Below are 17761 nucleotides of genomic sequence, written 5' to 3' on the forward strand. Positions count from 1 at the left end.
CTGCTTGGTTTTGTTGCGGTTGAGTCAGAATGAACAACGGCTCTGCTTTCCGGGGGAGTCAAGCAAGGGCAGGACTTGCAGGTGGTGGGGGACGCCTTTCCCAGGCCAGTCAGCTGGCCCAGTTAGCCAGTTTGCTAAAGGGTCCCTCTGCCCAGCACAAGGGTCACTGCCTGGGGTCTCAGCACGGGGGGTGTCTTTAGCGAGCGCCGTTGGAGGAGAAGGTCCCTCTGAACTTACTTGGTGGTTAAGAGCTCCCTTATTCATGGATGGCAGTGTGGGAACCCGTGGAGAGCGCCGTGGTGTTTCTGGGCAGGGTCTGGTCGGGCAGAGTGTGGCCTGTGTGGGATTGGGACTGCCACCCCGGCGCTCGGGTCTGGGCTTCAGGGACCTGGCCGTGGCACCGCCTCAGCCCCCGGCTCATCCCTCCCCCGCCACCTTTGCCTTTTCAGGCCGACTACTTCAGCTGCATAGGCACGGTGGTGTACCTGCGCAAGGAGAACTGCATGTACCAAGCTTGTCCCTCCCAGGATTGCAATAAAAAGGTGATCGACGAGCAGAACGGCCTCTATCGCTGTGAAAAATGTGACCGGGAGTTCCCCAACTTCAAGTATCGCATGATCCTGTCGGTGAGTCCGGGGGCTTCAGGAACCTTTTCCGGATGACCTTCCTAGCTGGAGCCCTGGTGGCGCGAGGGGAAACCCCTCTGTCTGTGGGGGAGGGAGGGGGAGGGAGCATGCTGCAGCAGCAGCAGCAGCCTCTTTGGCAGAGGAGAAGGGCTTTGTACGGTGGTCTAGGAAAGGGCTGGTTCTGCTCCAGCTGACGGTCCCTGGTTCAATCTTGGGATGCGACAGCCCCCATCCCCCTGCCCCGCCAGTGGAGCCTCAAAGGCCCTGCGGGGAGCTGGCAGGATGGACAGGCCTCCGCTCTGGGGATCCTGGGTCTGGCTCATGGGGAGGCTGTCTCCTGGGCACGTTGTTGGTCCTTTTTGGACACTGTTACAGGCCTTTCACATAAAATGCAAAAACGCCTTGATGGGTCAAGTTAAAATTCAGAGATGGAAAGTTCTTCACTGGCATTTGTGGAAAAGGAGTAGTGGTTTGTTGAATGGGAAGGAACATAGAGGTCATCCAGTTCAGCCCACGATCAGTACAGGACCCACTAGACCGTCTTGGGCAGAAGACTGTCCAGCCTCGGTCTGGAGGCTTCCGCCAGGGGAGAATTCCCCGTGTCGTGCGGCAGTCTGTTCCGCCACTGGCAGGTTATGCAGTGAACATCCAGCCTGACCCTCCCTACTTTCAGATTTAATCCACAGGTTTGGGGCCTGCCCTCCGGGGCAGCTGAGAGCAAGTCCACTCCCCCTTCCGTGCGATAACCCTTCTGATTTGGAGACTGCCATGCAGCTGACTGTCCGCTGAATGTGAGCTTGCAGTGGGTTGGGGCTGCGTGAAAGGCAAATGCAGTTTTAGGCTACATCAGCAGAAGCAGAGTTTCCACAGAGGAGAAGCCCAGTTTAAGTTTCCGTCCGGTTCTGGGGGCCCTAATTTAAGAAGCTTCCTGAAGGACTGGAACAGGTGCAGAGACAGGCAGTGCGGGTGACCGAGGGGCTGTGGGCTAGCCTTGTGGCGGCCCTGGGAGGGAAAGCAAATGTCCAGCTTTGGGAAGAGGGCGTGTGGGGGGTGCGGGTGAACAGGAGAGCATCCTTGATAGAACTAAGAGGGGCAGGTGGGCGATTGCCAGGGAGCTGGTGACCCCCCCTGGTTGGAAGTGTTCAGGGAGAAGCTGCGCTGCCCTCTGTTGGGTTGCTCTGACTTGGACTCCTGGATTAATTAAAGGAAGCCAAAAGGCCCCTTCTAACTCCCTAGGATTTTGAGAAAAGTGGAGCGCTGCCACTTTGTGGATCATGTGTGTGACCTTTGAGGCAGATCCAGAAATCTGAGAGCAAGATCAGAAGGTTTTCTTCCACAGCACAGTGTAATGATTGCCCCAGCCCCAAATACTCAGACTCACAAGAGGATGCTAAATGAAATCTGATTTATTAGAGTACTAAAAGCAAGTACAGAGAAAGCTGAGAATGAGCAAAAGCGCGCCAAATACAAACTTAAACCCTTGCTTCAAACGTATCCCGCCTCCCTCATAACAGCCCCGCCCGGCACAGGTGCTAGCAATCGTCAGAGTTGCTAGCCTGGGAAAGTAACCTTGAGCGCAGTAGATAACACAAACACATTCCAAAGCAAAGCCAAAATATAATCGTTCCCATCCTCCCTAGACAAATGAAACACCAAATGAAACACGCATCCAATTAATGACATGCAAAACGTTACGATGCATCAAATACATTGAAACGGCGCACATGACATACCGCCCTCCAAAAATACCCCTAGGGACCTGGTTTCGAGGGATAAGCGGAGTGGAAACGGGCCACTAGAACCGGGGAAGCTACATCTGATGCGGCGACCCACTCAGGATGAGGGAAATGCTTCCAACGAACTAAATATTGCAAAGTATTGCGAAGGCGTCTAGAGTCCAAAATTTCTTTAACTTCAAAGTGTTGCTGACCATCAATCATGATGGGGGTGGGAGGTGGAGGTTGCCGATGCCAGCGATCAGAAGGAATAGTCGGTTTGAGTAAGCTGCAATGAAAAACAGGGTGTAAGCGTTTCAGGTTATGAGGCAAATCAAGTTTAAAAGTCACAGGGTTGATCTGAGCGACAATTGGGAAAGGACCCACAAACTTAGGTGCAAGTTTCTTTGAAGGTTGTGATGACTTGATAAACTTGGTAGAAAGGTACACTGAGTCCCCAACTTGGAATGTAGGTTGGGGGGCCCGCTTCCGATCAGCATACAATTTATAATCCGCTTGAGCATCAGCCAATGCATTTTGAATCATTGGCCAAGAGTCAGCCAGTTGTGTTGACCAATCATCTGTAGTGACCGCACCTGCAGGAGGTTGTGGGAGATCAGTGATAGGGACAAAGTCTTTACCCAGAGCCACCCGAAACGGGGTCTGTCCAGTGCTTTGATGCACTGCATTGTTGTAAGCCACTTCAGCAAATGGTAGAAGGTCCACCCAATTGTCCTGCTGATAATTCACAAAAGCGCGCAGGTACTGCTCTAGAGTGGAGTTAACCGCCTCAGTGGCCCCGTCCGTTTGAGGATGCCAAGCCGTGGAGAGGGCTTGCTTCGTGCCTAACAGCTTGAGAAACGCCCGCCAAAACTGAGAGGTAAATTGTGTACCTCTGTCTGAAATCAAGCGGGAGGGACATCCGTGTAGCCTGTACACGTGTACAAGGAATAGGCGGGCTAATTGACGCGCTGACGGAATGGACACGCAGGGAATAAAGTGGGCTTGTTTGGAGAAATAATCTTTGACCACCCAAATGACCGTTTTGCGTTGGCTGGGTGGGAGCTCTACAATAAAATCCATGGAGATTTCTTCCCAAGGGGAAGAGGGGGCTGCTACCGGCTGCAACAGCCCCTGGGGCTTGCCCACCTTGCGCTTGGACATTGCACAAACAGTGCAGGAAGCAATGTAGTCTTTGACATCTTTACGTAATGTGGGCCACCAGAATTGCCTCCGAACGAGGTGCAAGGTTTTTACAAACCCGAAGTGACCTGCGAGTTTGTCATCGTGTGAACGTGTTAACACGTCTTTCCGGAGGCTTTCAGGAACATAGAGGCGGTCGGACTTCCAAGCGAAGCCTCTGTCAAAAGTAACATTGTCTTTATTCGCAAGCAACCAAGTATCCGTTTTTAATTCTTTTAAAAACTTTTGTTGCAATTGGGAGGGAATTGACAAAGAGCTTGGCTGAGCAGCGCTTGTGGTGGGCGGTTGTTGCGCGCGCGTTTGGCTACGCGTCACAGCTTGCATGCCCAATTGGGGCGCCGACCATAGGGTGCTCACCACATCTGGCGCCGCCCCAGAGTCTTGAGGTTGCCTTGACAAGGCATCAGCCAAGTTCTTTTTCCCTGGAATAAATTTGAACTGAAAATTGAATCGATTGAAAAATTGAGCCCAACGAACCTGTTTAGGGCTCAGTTTTCGAGGGGTACTAAGTGCCTCCAAGTTTTTATGATCAGTCCATACCTCAAAGGGGTGATTAGCCCCTTCCAACAGATGCCGCCAAGCTTCTAATGCAGCTTTCACTGCAAATGCCTCCTTTTCCCAAACATGCCAACGCCTCTCAGTTTCAGAGAACTTGCGGGATAAATACGCACAGGGCTTGAGGCATCCTGCCTCGTCTTTTTGCATCAACAATGCGCCAATAGAATAATCGGAGGCATCAGCCTGTACAACAAAAGGCTTTGAGGGATCAGGGTGTTGTAAAATGGGCTCTTTGACGAAAGCTGCTTTCAGCCGCTCAAACGCCGTTTGACAAGCAGGCGTCCACCTCAACAACGCTCCGGGATTCTTGACTCGCCTAGTATCTCCCACCCCTTTCGTTCGAAGCAGGTCCGTTAGGGGCAAGGCAATCTCAGCGAACCCCCTTATGAATAATCTGTAATAGTTGCTGAACCCCAAGAAACTTTGAAGTTGCCTGCGGGTACGGGGACTCTCCCAGTCCATGATAGCCTGCACCTTGGCAGGGTCCATTTCTATACCTTTATCAGAAATTCTATACCCCAAGTAGTCAATTTGGGCCTGATGAAAGGCACATTTGGATAGCTTTGCATACAATTCAGCAGATCTGAGTTTACACAAGACTTTCTTTACCAGAGCTACATGCTCTTTCATGGTTTCCGTATAAATCAATACATCATCCAAATACACCAGTACACCTTTAAACAGATGTTCATGCAAAACTTCATTGATTAATTGCATAAATACCCCAGGGGCCCCAGCCAACCCAAATGGCAACACCTTATACTGGAAGGCTCCCAACGGGCAGTTGAATGCAGTTTTCCACTCATCACCCTCCTTGATTCGTACACGATAGTAGGCTTCTCTTAAATCCAGTTTAGAGAAAATCTTGCCTTTGGCCAGATGTGACAACATGTCCTTTATCAATGGCAAGGGATATTTGTTGGAAATTGAGACGGCATTTAATCCGCGGAAATCCGTACAAAGTCTCAATGTCCCATCCTTTTTTGGGCGGAAAAGAACCGGCGCCCCCACGGGTGAATTCGCCGGCTCAATGAATCCGCGCGCCAAATTTTTGTCCACAAATTCCCTCAACAAAGTCAGTTCCTTTTGCGTCATGGAATAAATTTTAGGTTTAGGCAATTGAGTGTTGGGCAGCAGTTCAATGGCACAGTCCGTCTTTCGATGGGGGGGCAACTGGTCAGCTTCCTTTTCACCGAATACATCAGCAAACATCCTGTACTCAGCCGGCAAGCCCTCCAGAGGAGAGGCCGGGTAAGGCGGAGTCGCAGCTGCCGCAACCCCCACCATCTCCTCTGGGGCACCCTTCCCCTCTGCCGCTTGATAAAACCCATCCCTAAATGTGATGGTCCGGTAGACCCAGTTTATTTGGGGGTTTTGCTGCACCAACCATGGTACCCCCAACACCACCAATGGGCCCCCTACGGGAGCCACGACAAAAGACAAACCTTCCTGGTGACTGCCCAGTTGCAAGGCTACCCGCCCTGTAAAATGGGTGACCGGTTTGCCCCCTGCCATGGACCCATCCAATTGAGTAAATGCGATGGGTCTTTGTAGGGGAAAAGTGGGGAGCTCCAAAGCCGCCACCACGTCGGGGTGCATCAGACACCGGGAACACCCCGAATCAATCATGGCCCATACTTCCACCGTCTTGACTTGTGAACCCAATTTCAATTTCACCATGAGTAAGCGATAAGTGCCACTCACCGCTGGAGGCTCGCGCCCGTCTTCTACCACCTGCCCAGCGGCGCCCTTTAGAGCAGGTGGCTGGCGTTTCCCGCCGGTTGCGGGATTTCGGTCTCCCCTTCAATTTCGTAGAACATCACATCGTCTCCCTCGGTCTCAGCCACCGCAGCTTTCTGTTTCCTCGGCAACGCAGGGGACTTCGCCGGCGGTTTTCCGGGCCGTTCCTCCACCTTTGCCTTCGGGCATGCTGCCACTCGATGCCCCTCCTTACCGCATCTCAGGCACAATCCTTTGGCATACCGCTTCTCACGCTCCTCGTCCCAGGGTCGCTGTCCCGGTTTTCCCCCGGTGGTCGATGGGCGGCTGGGCTTCATCTCCCGTCCCGACTTGACAGTCTTCCGCTGGGCAAAGACCTCTTGGGCATGTTCAGCCCTTCCTGCTAGCAGGATCCACTCATACAGCGTGTATGGGTCGTCCCTCCCCAGGGACCAGCGCAGCACCTCGGTATTCAAGCCATCTTTGAAGAGCTCGATAATGGTTGCTTGGGACCAGTCATCCACCTTCCCAGCTAGCGCTTTAAACTCCAAAGCATAATCGGCCACTGATCGGAACCCCTGCTTGAGTTCCTTCAGGGCTCGCTTTGCTCTCTCCTTTGCTAAGGGGTCCTCGAAGTGTTGCTTCAACGCCCAGAGGAACTCCTCGAGATTTTCCAGTTCAGGCGCTTCCGACTGGCACATCTGGACATACCAGTCTGCCGCCCTCCCCTTCAGTTTGGTGGCAATGGTGATGATTCTTGCCTTCTCCGATTGGAAAACCGCCCCCCATTCTTCCATATAAGCTTTCGCATTAGTCAGGAAGAACGAGAGTTTGGTCGGGTCCCCATCAAACTTGACAGGGAAGTCGCGCATACCGCCTCCCGCCGGGCTGCGCCCCACCACCGGGGCTGCTGCGGCGGGTGCTTCCCTGACTCGGAGCGGCACGGGGCCCCGGGGCGATCGCTCGGGCGCTGCTGCGATTTCCATCTGGACCGACTGGTCCCCTTCGCGCCTCCGCACCACCCGTCGCCGTTCCGGGGTCAGCCCCTGGGAGGAAGGGGTTGAATGCCTCTGGCTGGATTCTTCCCGGAGCTCTCGCATCGAGGTTACATCCAAGCTCAGCTGTTTCAGAATAGCCTCCAACGAATCCATTTTCGACTCCAGCACTCTGATTCGATCCGGAGTGGGTGAGCCCTCCGTTGGCTGCACCTGCACCACGTTGGGGGATAAAGGGTATCTCTGCCTCCAGGATGGGCCCCCCGCTGCTGTGGCATCTCCTCGGGTCTCATCCCAGGTGAGCAGCTCACCCGGAGAATTCACGGTGGTCTCCGGGGCCGTTTTCAGCCCCCCGGCTTCGCTCTCCGACCCGGAGCTCGCCTCCTCTCTGATGGCGGACAGCTCCCCTCCTTGGGACGGTCGGCCGGACGGCCTCACGGTCGAGTCCGGTTCCCCTTCCTCCATCATCACGATTTCGGGCTCGGTCATCGCGGGCTCTCTCCCTCACAAGTTAGACGCTTGTCTTCCTTGGACAGGGGCCAGCGGAGTTAGGAACTGAGATTCTCAGCTTTATGTAATGATTGCCCCAGCCCCAAATACTCAGACTCACAAGAGGATGCTAAATGAAATCTGATTTATTAGAGTACTAAAAGCAAGTACAGAGAAAGCTGAGAATGAGCAAAAGCGCGCCAAATACAAACTTAAACCCTTGCTTCAAACGTATCCCGCCTCCCTCATAACAGCCCCGCCCGGCACAGGTGCTAGCAATCGTCAGAGTTGCTAGCCTGGGAAAGTAACCTTGAGCGCAGTAGATAACACAAACACATTCCAAAGCAAAGCCAAAATATAATCGTTCCCATCCTCCCTAGACAAATGAAACACCAAATGAAACACGCATCCAATTAATGACATGCGAAACGTTACGATGCATCAAATACATTGAAACGGCGCACATGACACACAGGGCGTTACGGCTCAGAATGTGCCCATCCTGCCGCCCAGGCCGAGCTTTTTGCTGCCTGTTCCTTGCTTGCGGCCTGGCCAGGCAGTAGCACGCAGCCCTGTGCGGCTGATCTGGAAAGCTGGGCGGGTAGGGAACCCCTAGGGCAGTGTTTCCCAACCTTGGCAGCTTGAAGAATTGGGAGTTGAAGTCCCCACATCTTCAGGTTGCCATGGTTGAGAAACACTGCCCTAGGGAACACCTGGAGCCTGGCAAACGACAGAACTTGGATGTTGTGGTCAAGAACTCCGGAGGAAAGTATCCGTGGAGCACCCAGAGTGGTGAGGAGAGGTCACCTCTCTTATTTCTTGGGGCTTTTGCAGACTCCCCTTCTTGCTGTTGTGTGGGTCTGCATGCCCTCAGACTGCTGGGCTTGTAACCTTCCCCTTCGCCCCACATTTCCTCCCATGCCGCGCTGGATACTGGTGTACAAAAGCTGCACACTTCTGTGCTGCAGTGAGCTCTCCTCCTCTGCGTGCAAGACCTCCTGCTTTTCAGCGAAGGGAACAAAGGTCTTCCATCCAAAGAGAGCCCCGGTGGGCTGCTTCCGGCCTACCTGAGCCGCTGCTTGCCTCTCTTTCATTTGGAAAGCCCCTTGGCTGCCGGGGAGCCTTGGCTGGGCCCCCTTTGCCATTGTTCTCCCTGCGCAGAAGGTTCGCAGCCTGTCCTGCTTTGTTAGGGAGGTTAGCTGATGCAGGATGGCATTTTGGGAGAGCGGTAATTGCCCTATTCAGCAGCTCCCTATATTTAGCGAGCTCTTTGGGGGCTAATGTTCTGCATCTCGTGCATTAGCACCGCTTGCTTCAGAGCAGAGTGTTGAAGGACTTCCATGGCGACGCCCGCCTGCACTGCCAGCAGATGGCTGCCTTTTCATCTTTCAGCCTGCAGGAGTGCCCCCAAATTAGGGTCCTGTGATTTCCCTTTAGAAGCCCCAACGCAGGGGGCCAGTGAGGGGGAGGGTTGCTGGCTGCGGGAGGCTCACTTCAGCTAATGGAGTGGTGAAAAGAACAGCCCCTTCAAATGGACAGCCCTCGCCTTCCTTGAAGGTTGGAGAATATAGAAACGGTTCCCCTGGGGCAAAGGTTCCTTGCGAGGAATATGGGGAGGGGTGTTTGTGGATTTTAGGCCCCTCAGCCATTCTTCCTGATTTCCTCTGCCACACTCTTTTTCACCTGATGCTGATGATGCCAGGTGCTCAGAGCCTGCTCTGCCCCCATGGATCTTCCCAGGGTGGGTGCTGCTGCTGCGTGCTGATGCCATCAAGGAGTCCTGGAGCAAAAGCTGCTGCTGGCCTGGGGGTGTTCTCTTTCTGCTGGCTGGCGTGCCCTGTACAGAACACAGTGTCTGGGGTGGGGAGCTCCTGCTTGCAGAGGGACACAGTTTGTCCTGCCTTGCCACCCGTCTTGGTGAAGATACTGGGTGCCGGGCCCTGTTCCGTGAGGCCCCTTCTTCCACCATGGTTTGTTAGCATTCTCCCCCACCCCATGAACCATAACAGGTGCCCCGGTGGCTCTAGTTGAACAGTGAGCAGCTCCTTCCTGGCCTTCTGGTGGCCCTTTGCCCGTTCTAGCTGATCTGGGCAGCAGGTTGCTGTCCACAGGCGGATGGGCCACCCTGTCCACCCCGTGGGACCCTTGGCTGGACTTCTGGCCCCAGCTGTGGCGGAAGAGGGGGAGTTCCTTCCCTCGGACCTTCAGCCAGGCACTGAGGCTGGAAGGCGCGGCAGCTTTCTTGTGTCCACTTTTCCTCTGGTTCACTTTTATTTCTGTATTTAATGTGTTGCCTCTTGCTGCCTGCCTGCTCCAACAAGTAAGAATGCTAAAACCCAGATGCCCGAATCAGGTTCTTGCAGATTCCACCAACACAGACTGGGGAAACTAGGGGAAGGGGCCAACGCTTCGGGCCGCCCACCCGCAGGGCTGACCGTGCTGGGCCCAGCGCTTCAGGCACCCCACACCCACCCTCACGCGCTCAGGGGAAGAGGCTGAGCAGGAGCTGCGGCCTGGCCCGCCAGCATTTGGTTGTGGGCGCAGCTGGGCTCAGTTGCCAAGGGGAGCCCTCCAGGTTCAGAGAGTTGGAGTTCTCTTCTTCCCCTCCCCAGGTGAACATTGCAGACTTCCAGGACAACCAGTGGGTGACCTGTTTCCAGGAGTCGGCAGAGGCCATCCTCGGGCAGAACACGGTGTATCTGGGGGAGCTGAAGGAGAAGGTCAGGATGCCCCTTATGGCCACACAAGCCCCTCCGGCCTTCCCAGGGCGAGGCTGTGGCTTCCTGGGCAGCCTCCTGCACCGCGAGGCACACACGCACAGGCGCGACGGCGTGCTGGCAGGAGGGGGAGTTAGGCTGGCTTGAGCTGTGTCGGCTGTGCTCGGGGTCATGGGCCGGCTTGAGCTCCTGCCCCAAAGCAGCCATTGGTTAGGATGTCAGCATGTAGGAGTAGCTCTGCTGGGTCAGGGTTCTCTGCTCGCCAGCCAGACGTTCGTGCGGCCGCTCCGGATGCCTCTTGAGCATCCCTTTCTCTCCTTTGTCATCCAGCGACCCAGCTGCTCCCCCGGCTGGCTCTCCTTGTGGAACATATTTAACAGATCCTGAATGCTGTGTGCCCTAAGTGCCTTGGATTCTCCCATTTTTTTTCCTTAGAACCTTGCTATTTTTCTGCCAGTTTGCGGCCTTTCCCCCTCCAGGGGCCTTTGCAACCTTACAGCTTTCTGGGCGCTCCTCGAAAACCCTGCTGGCCTCTTACAGTGGAGCTGAGCCTCAGTCATGGAGCTTCCCAGGGGTCTTCTGGTACTGGGAAAAGACCTGCCCACTTGGCTCTTCCTCCCCTCTTTTTCACCCATCCCCTCCATTTTTAGAAGTTCCGCTTTGGCAGACAACTACACTTGGGCCGCTGGCGGCCTCCCGCTTGCCTGTATGGGAGATGTGAGATTTGGGTCCCTGTTTCCTTCTGGGTCCACCTCAGTTACATCTTGCACCGGGTCTTGGGGATTGAACCCAAGAGTTAACCTCCCCAGGCGGCTCCCAGGTCCATCCGTCCTCAGGCGCAGTTGCTGGGGACATGGAGCAACGGGGTTTCCTTGCCACGGCCTGAGTGCAAATGTACCGGCCCGTGTGAGTCCCTGTTGCCGCCCCCTCTCTCAAGATCACCCACAGGGGCTTGCTTGACCACCCACTCCTTGCCAAGGAGGGGTGCAGCAGCCCCTAGGGGGCCCTTCTTCTCAGGCTAAGGGGAGTTCGCTTTCGCGGCGCAGTTGCAGAACTGGGGGGCTGAACCAGGGGCAAACCGAAGGGCGGGGGCTCCCCTCCCGGAGGCGCCTGTCTGTGCCAGAACGCTCGGAGGCCATCTGTCCCGAGGGCCCGGAAGGGACTCCCACTCGGCAGAAGTGCTGAAAAGCGGTTGGCTTCTGCTCTGTCACTCCCCAGAACGAGCACGCTTTCGACGAGGTCCTCCAGAACGCCAATTTCACTTCCCACGAATTCCGGATCCGAGTCAAGCTGGAGACATTCAACGTAAGAGGACCGATGGGCAGGTTGCAATCCGGGGGCGCTGGGCTTGATGAGTCTGAGTCCTGGGAGCCGAGGCTTCTGCTTGGCAGGACGGCTGGAGAAACGCTCCCCTTCAGCTTAAAAAAGAAGGCGTTCTGAGGCTTTCGGGAGGCACTCTCTGTTCCCCAGCTGGGCTTGGAGCCTCAGGGAGCTCTCTTGCTCGGGGCCGGGGCTGGTGGTGAAGGCAGGCAAACGGCTGGGGTTGGGGCCACCCCAGCTCCATCTCTGGCGTTCCCGAGGGCCGAGCTGTGGGCCCGCCGGGATTCTGGCCTGGGCAGGCTTCCTGTAGCTCCAGCGTCCCTCAAGGCCATTCTGGGGCAAACAGGCTGGTATCTGCCCACCCGGCTGGCAGTCCAGGCTCTTGCGAAGTGGACACAATCAGGGTGTTCCAAAGCCCCAGATAGCAAGCCCATGAGGGGATGGGGGGGGGCAGCCAAGAGGCTGGCTTTGCTCGCTCATCGGAGGGGTGCTTTGAAGAGCACCCGGCTGCCGAGCCCCGGGTGGAGCCTGGCGAGGTTTGCCTCTGGGCACAAGCAGGGTGTCGGCCTTCCGCAGTTGACAGCCCTGAGGGCCAGGGCCTCCAAAGCCCACAAGGCAGTGCCCAGCTTAGCCGCTGAGTTGCCGCCGCCGCCTCACCGGGGGCGCTCTCTCTTTCCAAGGATGAATCGCGCCTGAAGGCGACTGCAGTGGAGGTGAAGCCGGTCAACCACAAAGAGTACAGCAAGAGGCTGATCGTGAACATCCAGAAGAACGCCGCCCAGCTGGGCTGAGGCACCCCTGCTGGTCAGCAGGGCCGCGAAGAACAAAGCCAGAGGTTGCGACCAGCCCACCAGGCCCCTTTGAGCAAGGCCAGCCTCTTCTCCCCTGACTGTGCAGTGGGGGACAGGCTGCCGCAGCTGCGCTGGAAGGGGGTCCACAGGCCCCTTCCTGGCACCAAGGAGGGCCACGTTTCCTCTGGCCCAGAAGAGCCAGGCTGGGCCCGGGTCCCAGCTGGGGTGGGTGCAGCGCGGAGGGCCATTACTCCCAGGCCCTCCTCCTCCGCCCCAGTCCCGGCAGTCATTAAGGCTTCACATGGCAATTGGCAGAACTGTTAATCAAAGACGTATCTCTTCTGCGTGAAGAATATCCTTCCTTTGCAGTTTAATAGACTGAGTCAGATGGGCCTGATGTTAATCAAAATCATCTCTTCTGAGAGAAGCTGATAAGCATTGCCTCTTCATCCCACTGGGAAATCTTGGCCCCTGCAGAGCAGTGTGTTAGTTTTCACCTCAATTAATACTACTTTTTTGGGTTGCTGACTGCAGTGCCTTCCTCCTTATCCTTTTTTTTTTTTTTTTTTTGGTAGTTTTATGCGGAGAAAATTTTTCTCATATTTTTCCTGACAGAAATAAATACGGCTGCAAGTCTGCAGGTGCCCTTTTCCTTTTCTTTCTTAATAAATGGCATTTAATTATTTGTGTTTTCAGAGTTCTCTTTCTGCAAACGCCAGTGGTTTCTCATTACTGGAAAGCAATTAATTAGTTTTCATAATATATTCTCACTTGGGGGAGACGTTCCCTTATTGTGCTGAAGCTGGCTGGGTGGAGGTGGCTTAGCCCCGTGCTGGCAGATGCCAAGAGATGGCTGCGTTTTGCTGGTGGCGGGAAGGGATCTTAACACCCATCGGCTTGGGCCTGGCCTCAGGCATGGTCGTTCCCTGATGATCTTTCCAGTTGGCCTAGCAGGAGAGTGACGTGTTCTCTAGCTGCAGCAGAGTGCCACCTGCGTGATTCTTGGCTGGTGGCTGGACAGGGCAGCAGGTTGGTGGGGGTGGGGGGCAATCCAGGGGTTATCCTGGAGCAGCCAGCAAGCTAGTCTGGCCTCTGTTGAGCTAACAGAGCCATTTGCTCTCTCCTGTGTCCCTTCTCAGGTGATGCTCTGGCCTGGCCTGGCCATTGTGCCCCACTGGCCCCTGCGCTCAGCTCCCGGGCAGACGGTCCCTCTGGCCTTTGCTTGGCCATCTTGTCTCTTGCCTTTGGCTGCCTGCCAATTTCTTATTACACCTGCAGCTGGGGTTACAGAGTAGAGACAGGGCGACTGTGTGGGCCTTTCAGGGGAGGCTCCTCCACTGAGTCTGGAACATGGAATGATGGGAGGGGGAGACCCAGTGGTCCTGTGGATTTTGCACCCACGCGCACACCCTGCCCCACCAATTTGCCGGAAAGCACCAGGCAGAAATTCTCTTCCAGCCACAATCCAGAAGAGGGGCAGGCATGGTCCGTTCCCCTCCCTCTTTGGAAGTGGTGGGTAGAGAGCCCCATTTCCCACCAGGTGCTTCCAGTTCCAGCAGGGAGGCCCTGGTGCTGGGTTAGGGTTAGTGCTGCCCATTTTGGGGCACTCTGCCCTCCATTAAAGCCCTGGGCCTCTGTCCCCAGGGCCAAAATGGCCCCCTGCTCTCTGCCTCCCCATCCGCTGCTTTGGACTGTCTCTGAATAATATAAATATTATTGATCCATGTATTTAATACACTAATGAAACAGACAGATATTGACAATGTAATTAATACACTCCCTAAAAGAGTTTGCAGCATAGCTAGAGAAGGCTGTATTGACCCTGCAGTTCTGGCGGTGCGCCCATCCCAGCTGCCTCCTTTACAGGAAGGGGGGCTGCTCTGTTCAGGCTCACTTTGGGGGGGGGGGCTTCCCCTTCCCTGCACCAAGGTTGGGCTGGGCTTTCATTTCCCTCTCTGGTAGCCCAGGGCCTGGGTGTTGGGGGGCAGGCTGCAGGCACCCTTGGAAGTGTGGGTGGGCCTCATGCTTGGGGCTCGGCTTCCCTTGTGTGGACTGAGGGACAGGTGCTGGCTTGTGCTGGGGGGCAGGAGGAGGGGGGCAGCCGAGGAAGCACCTGGCGGAGGCCCTCGAGGTTCAGTGAGGGCAGCTGCCTCCCAGCTCCTGGGAGTCTGGCCCAGCCTGCACCGCGGAGGGAGTTGCTACGGGGGCCCGTCGGAGCGTAAAGCGGTGCTCTTTCCGCGGGGGCGGGGAAGCAACTGCAAGGGCGATTCTGCTCCCCTGAAGGGGGAGGCCCGGGGCCCCGCCTGGGGCCTCTGCGGAGACTGGCCTGGTTCCCCGGCGCTGCTGAGGTGGCTCCTGAGCGGGGGTTGCCCTTCCTTCTGGGGGAAGCCCTCGGTTCGCCTGGGCTCCCGCGGGCTGCCCCAAGCCGGACGGAGCCTCAGCCGGAGGGAAGAGCTTCCGCGGCGACGGGGCCGGGGGTGGGGCGCTGCCTCGACTCCTGCAAAGGGAGGGGGAGCGGGACCAGCGTGGGGGGCGAGCGGAGTCTGGTGGGTCCGTGCTCGAACTGCACCGTCGGCGCTGGTCCCCGAGACCACCCGAGGCTCCCCCGGACCTTCCTGGGCCTTCCTGCTCCGCTCTGGACGCAGCCTCTGAAGAGCGCAGCTGCCCAGCAGCAGGACCAAGGCCTGAGAAAGGCAGCCAAGCGGCCGCGTCTCGGGAGCGCGGCTGGAGCGCGTGGAAGGCGCGGTGCGCCGGGTCCCGCGGAAGCCCCGCGGGAGACTGTCAGGGCGGCTTTTGGAGCCTTGGCTCTGGCCCGCCCGCCCCCTCCGGCTCAGCTGCCGCTTCGGCCCTGCCGGCCGGCCGCCGGCGTCGGCCAGGGAATAGTTCCAGAGTCCCTCTTTTGGGGGAGACGGGCGGTAATTAAATTTGAATAATACATAAATAAATAAAAATAAAAATTCCAGGGCCCCCGGGGGGCGAGCGCGGCCCCTTCTGAGCCCGGGATCCGCGAGAGGCGTCGGGAGCGTCCGCCCGCCCGACAGACCCCAGGGCGGAGAAGCGTTCCTGGGCGCGCCGCTCTCCCTGCGCCCGCCCCTGTACCCGTGGGAGCGCGGGCCAAATTCCGCCGCGGGTCGCAAAAGAGGAGGCCACCTCCCGGGCCGGCGGAAACGCGTCAAAGGCTCCGGCGCTCATCAGCCGAAGGCGGGGAGGGAGCGCGTCGAGGGCCGCGGTCCTCCGGCAGCCCGGCCTCCCGCTGCTCGCCCGCCGTCGCCGGCTAATGAGGACATCTGTCTTCTTAAACCCTTCCCATTAAAATCCTCAGCCAATATTTCCCTAATACAATTTATCAATTTTTTTACGTGTTGCATTATGCCATATTTTTACGGCATCCTATTAAAATGATACACAGCCCCAGGAAAAGTGAAACGATTTAACGCCTTGCAACGTGACGTAGCAGTCAAGAGGTGAAGGAAGACCTGGGCGGCGGCGGCGGCGGCGCGCAAGAAAGCGAAGGCGCCGGCGGGCGGGGGCCAGGCTGCCCCAGGAGCTCCCTCCAGCGGTTTCCTCTGAGCCCCCGTCTCAGCTGGTGGCATCGGGGCGTCTCTGCTTTCTGGCCTTGGAAAAAGGCTTTGCTGACGGCGGTTAGGGACGCGGCCATGGACCGTAACTCCCCGCGGCGGACCTTGGTCACCGAGGCGCGGAAGTTTCCAGCTGGCTTCTGGGGAAGGAAACTCGAGGGCGAGGCCAGCGGCTTTTCTCGGCGCCCCGGGACCAACGTACTGGAGGCCGGCTCAAACTCGGGTCGCGAAGTCCAGGCCCAGCTCTGTGCTGCCGCTTCCAAGGTGCGCATTAATCTGGAAATGGCGCATCAGGTCGTTTAACTCAAGAATGCAGAGACGTCGCCCAAATTGGGGAGAGCCCCCGCCCCCTAACTGCACCCAGCCGGGCAAGCGGACAGCCCGTCCCCTCCTCCCTCCCGCGGTGACTCGGAGCGCCCTCCCTCTGACGGCGGCTTGCGAGGAGTAGAAAGCGCACGCTTGGCCAAGGGAGCGGCGGCGAACGGCTGGAGCCAACCTCGAGCGCTGCAGGAAAAGCGCCGGCCCGGCTCGGCCGGGTCCGACTTGACTGCTGCGTCAGCCCTGCGCCCGGGGGCCAGTGACAACGAAGGCAGCCGCACCTGTGCGCCGCGGCGAAGGAGGCGCCGGAGCTTCTGTGGATCTGCCGCTCCGCGGGAGCACCCGTTCGGGCAGAGGCCTCCCCTCCCCTCCCTCCCCTCCCCTCCTTCGCCGGGCGCTCCCTTCCTTTCCCTCCCTCCCGGCCGGGCGCGCGGCTTCCAGGTCAAGGCGGGTGCGGGAGGGGGCTGCGGGTGGCCGGCTGTCCCCACACCGGCGGCGACGGAGCTGCAGCAGACCGCCTTGGACCCAGCCCGCTCGCTGCCTCTCTGTCCCCACCGGTGATCTCCGGACCCGGCCTTTATGCATCAGCAGAGGATGGGGGAGGAAGGCTGCCTCCTCTGCACTCTCCGTTTGGACGATTGGCTGCTCCAAGGGCAGGCCAGGCCAGGCCAGGCCAGGCCAGCCCCCTCCCAGGAAGGTCAGCCTCCCTTCTTTCTGCCGGAAAAGGACCGCCAGGCAATCTTCTGCCTGGTTCTCCTCCTCCTCCTGGTGGGAAAAGAGACCAAGCTCCGGTCAGGGGATCCAGGCTGCAGCGGGCACAGACAGGGCGAAGGCTGCGCGACTGGGGCATCAGTCCAGCACCAGGCCAGCCAGGGAGATTTGTCCCAGGTGCCCAATGTGCGGCATCCCCAGACGACTGTCAAGCCTGTTGGGAGAGTGTGAAGTGGCCACCCACACATAATGAAGGGCCTTGAGGATGAGGATCCTACACTGGCTCCACGCAGCCCCCTGGTTTCTTCACAGGAAACATGCTTTGGGAGGAGACCTGCAGCTGGGCAGGACTGGCAGAGCCTTTAACAGGGCAGGGAGCTTCCTGGGAGGAGGGTGGGCAGAGGCCAAGGGCTTTTCCAAGCCTGTCCTTTCCAGATGCTCTGGGACTGCACACTTGGAGACCACCCAAAACATCTGGAGGAGACCAGCTGCTCTACCAATCAATGTGATCCAGAATACATACCGTAGCCACTGCCTCCCACATACCAGTCTCTCTTCCAGGCCAGTTAACCCCACCAATTGCATGTGTTTTCCAGAAAGTCTGTGGCTGAACTGGAACTCAACATTTGCTGCTAACCCTAAGCGCCCCCAGACAAGGTGACCTGAAATCTAGCATTCTGCGCTCCGAGGCGAGCTGTGTTATGCAAATCCAAACAGTCGACTGTGGGAAATGCCTGTCCTCCAAGGAAATGTGACAGAGGTGTAGAAGGGCTGAAAACACACGATGCTCCAGGAGAAAACTCAGTGCAAAGCACCTACATTAATATGTACATCCCATTGCTCTGTTTCCTTTTGGGGTTATCCAAAGCCCAGAAAAAGCTGTCCATGTTCCCTCATTTTTCATTCATTCCACATTCACTAAGCACCCATTCTTGACCCTTTCTCTGAATCAAGAGGGAGAGGGGAAAATGTGAAGTCCTGGCATCTGGGAGAAAAGTATGAAAGTCATAGGATGGGGGCT

At 57.1% G+C, this 17761-nt stretch overlaps 1 protein-coding gene across 3 annotated transcripts in view; it reads left to right on the forward strand.

Annotated features, from left to right (window-relative positions):
- Window positions 1-12818, forward strand: part of RPA1 (replication protein A1) — a 92186-nt gene extending 79368 nt beyond the window's left edge. For all 3 annotated transcript variants that reach the window (XM_063294809.1, XM_063294800.1, XM_063294817.1), the window contains 4 exons: window positions 450-626; window positions 9918-10025; window positions 11241-11327; window positions 12023-12818. In XM_063294809.1, coding sequence (XP_063150879.1) covers window positions 450-626; window positions 9918-10025; window positions 11241-11327; window positions 12023-12133 — 483 coding nt within the window. In that variant the 3' untranslated portion in view covers window positions 12134-12818. The remainder of the gene's footprint in view (window positions 1-449; window positions 627-9917; window positions 10026-11240; window positions 11328-12022) is intronic.
- Window positions 12819-17761: the final 4943 nt, after the last annotated feature.

Source organism: Candoia aspera, chromosome 1, assembly GCF_035149785.1.
Source record: "Candoia aspera isolate rCanAsp1 chromosome 1, rCanAsp1.hap2, whole genome shotgun sequence".
Lineage (NCBI taxonomy): Eukaryota > Metazoa > Chordata > Lepidosauria > Squamata > Boidae > Candoia > Candoia aspera.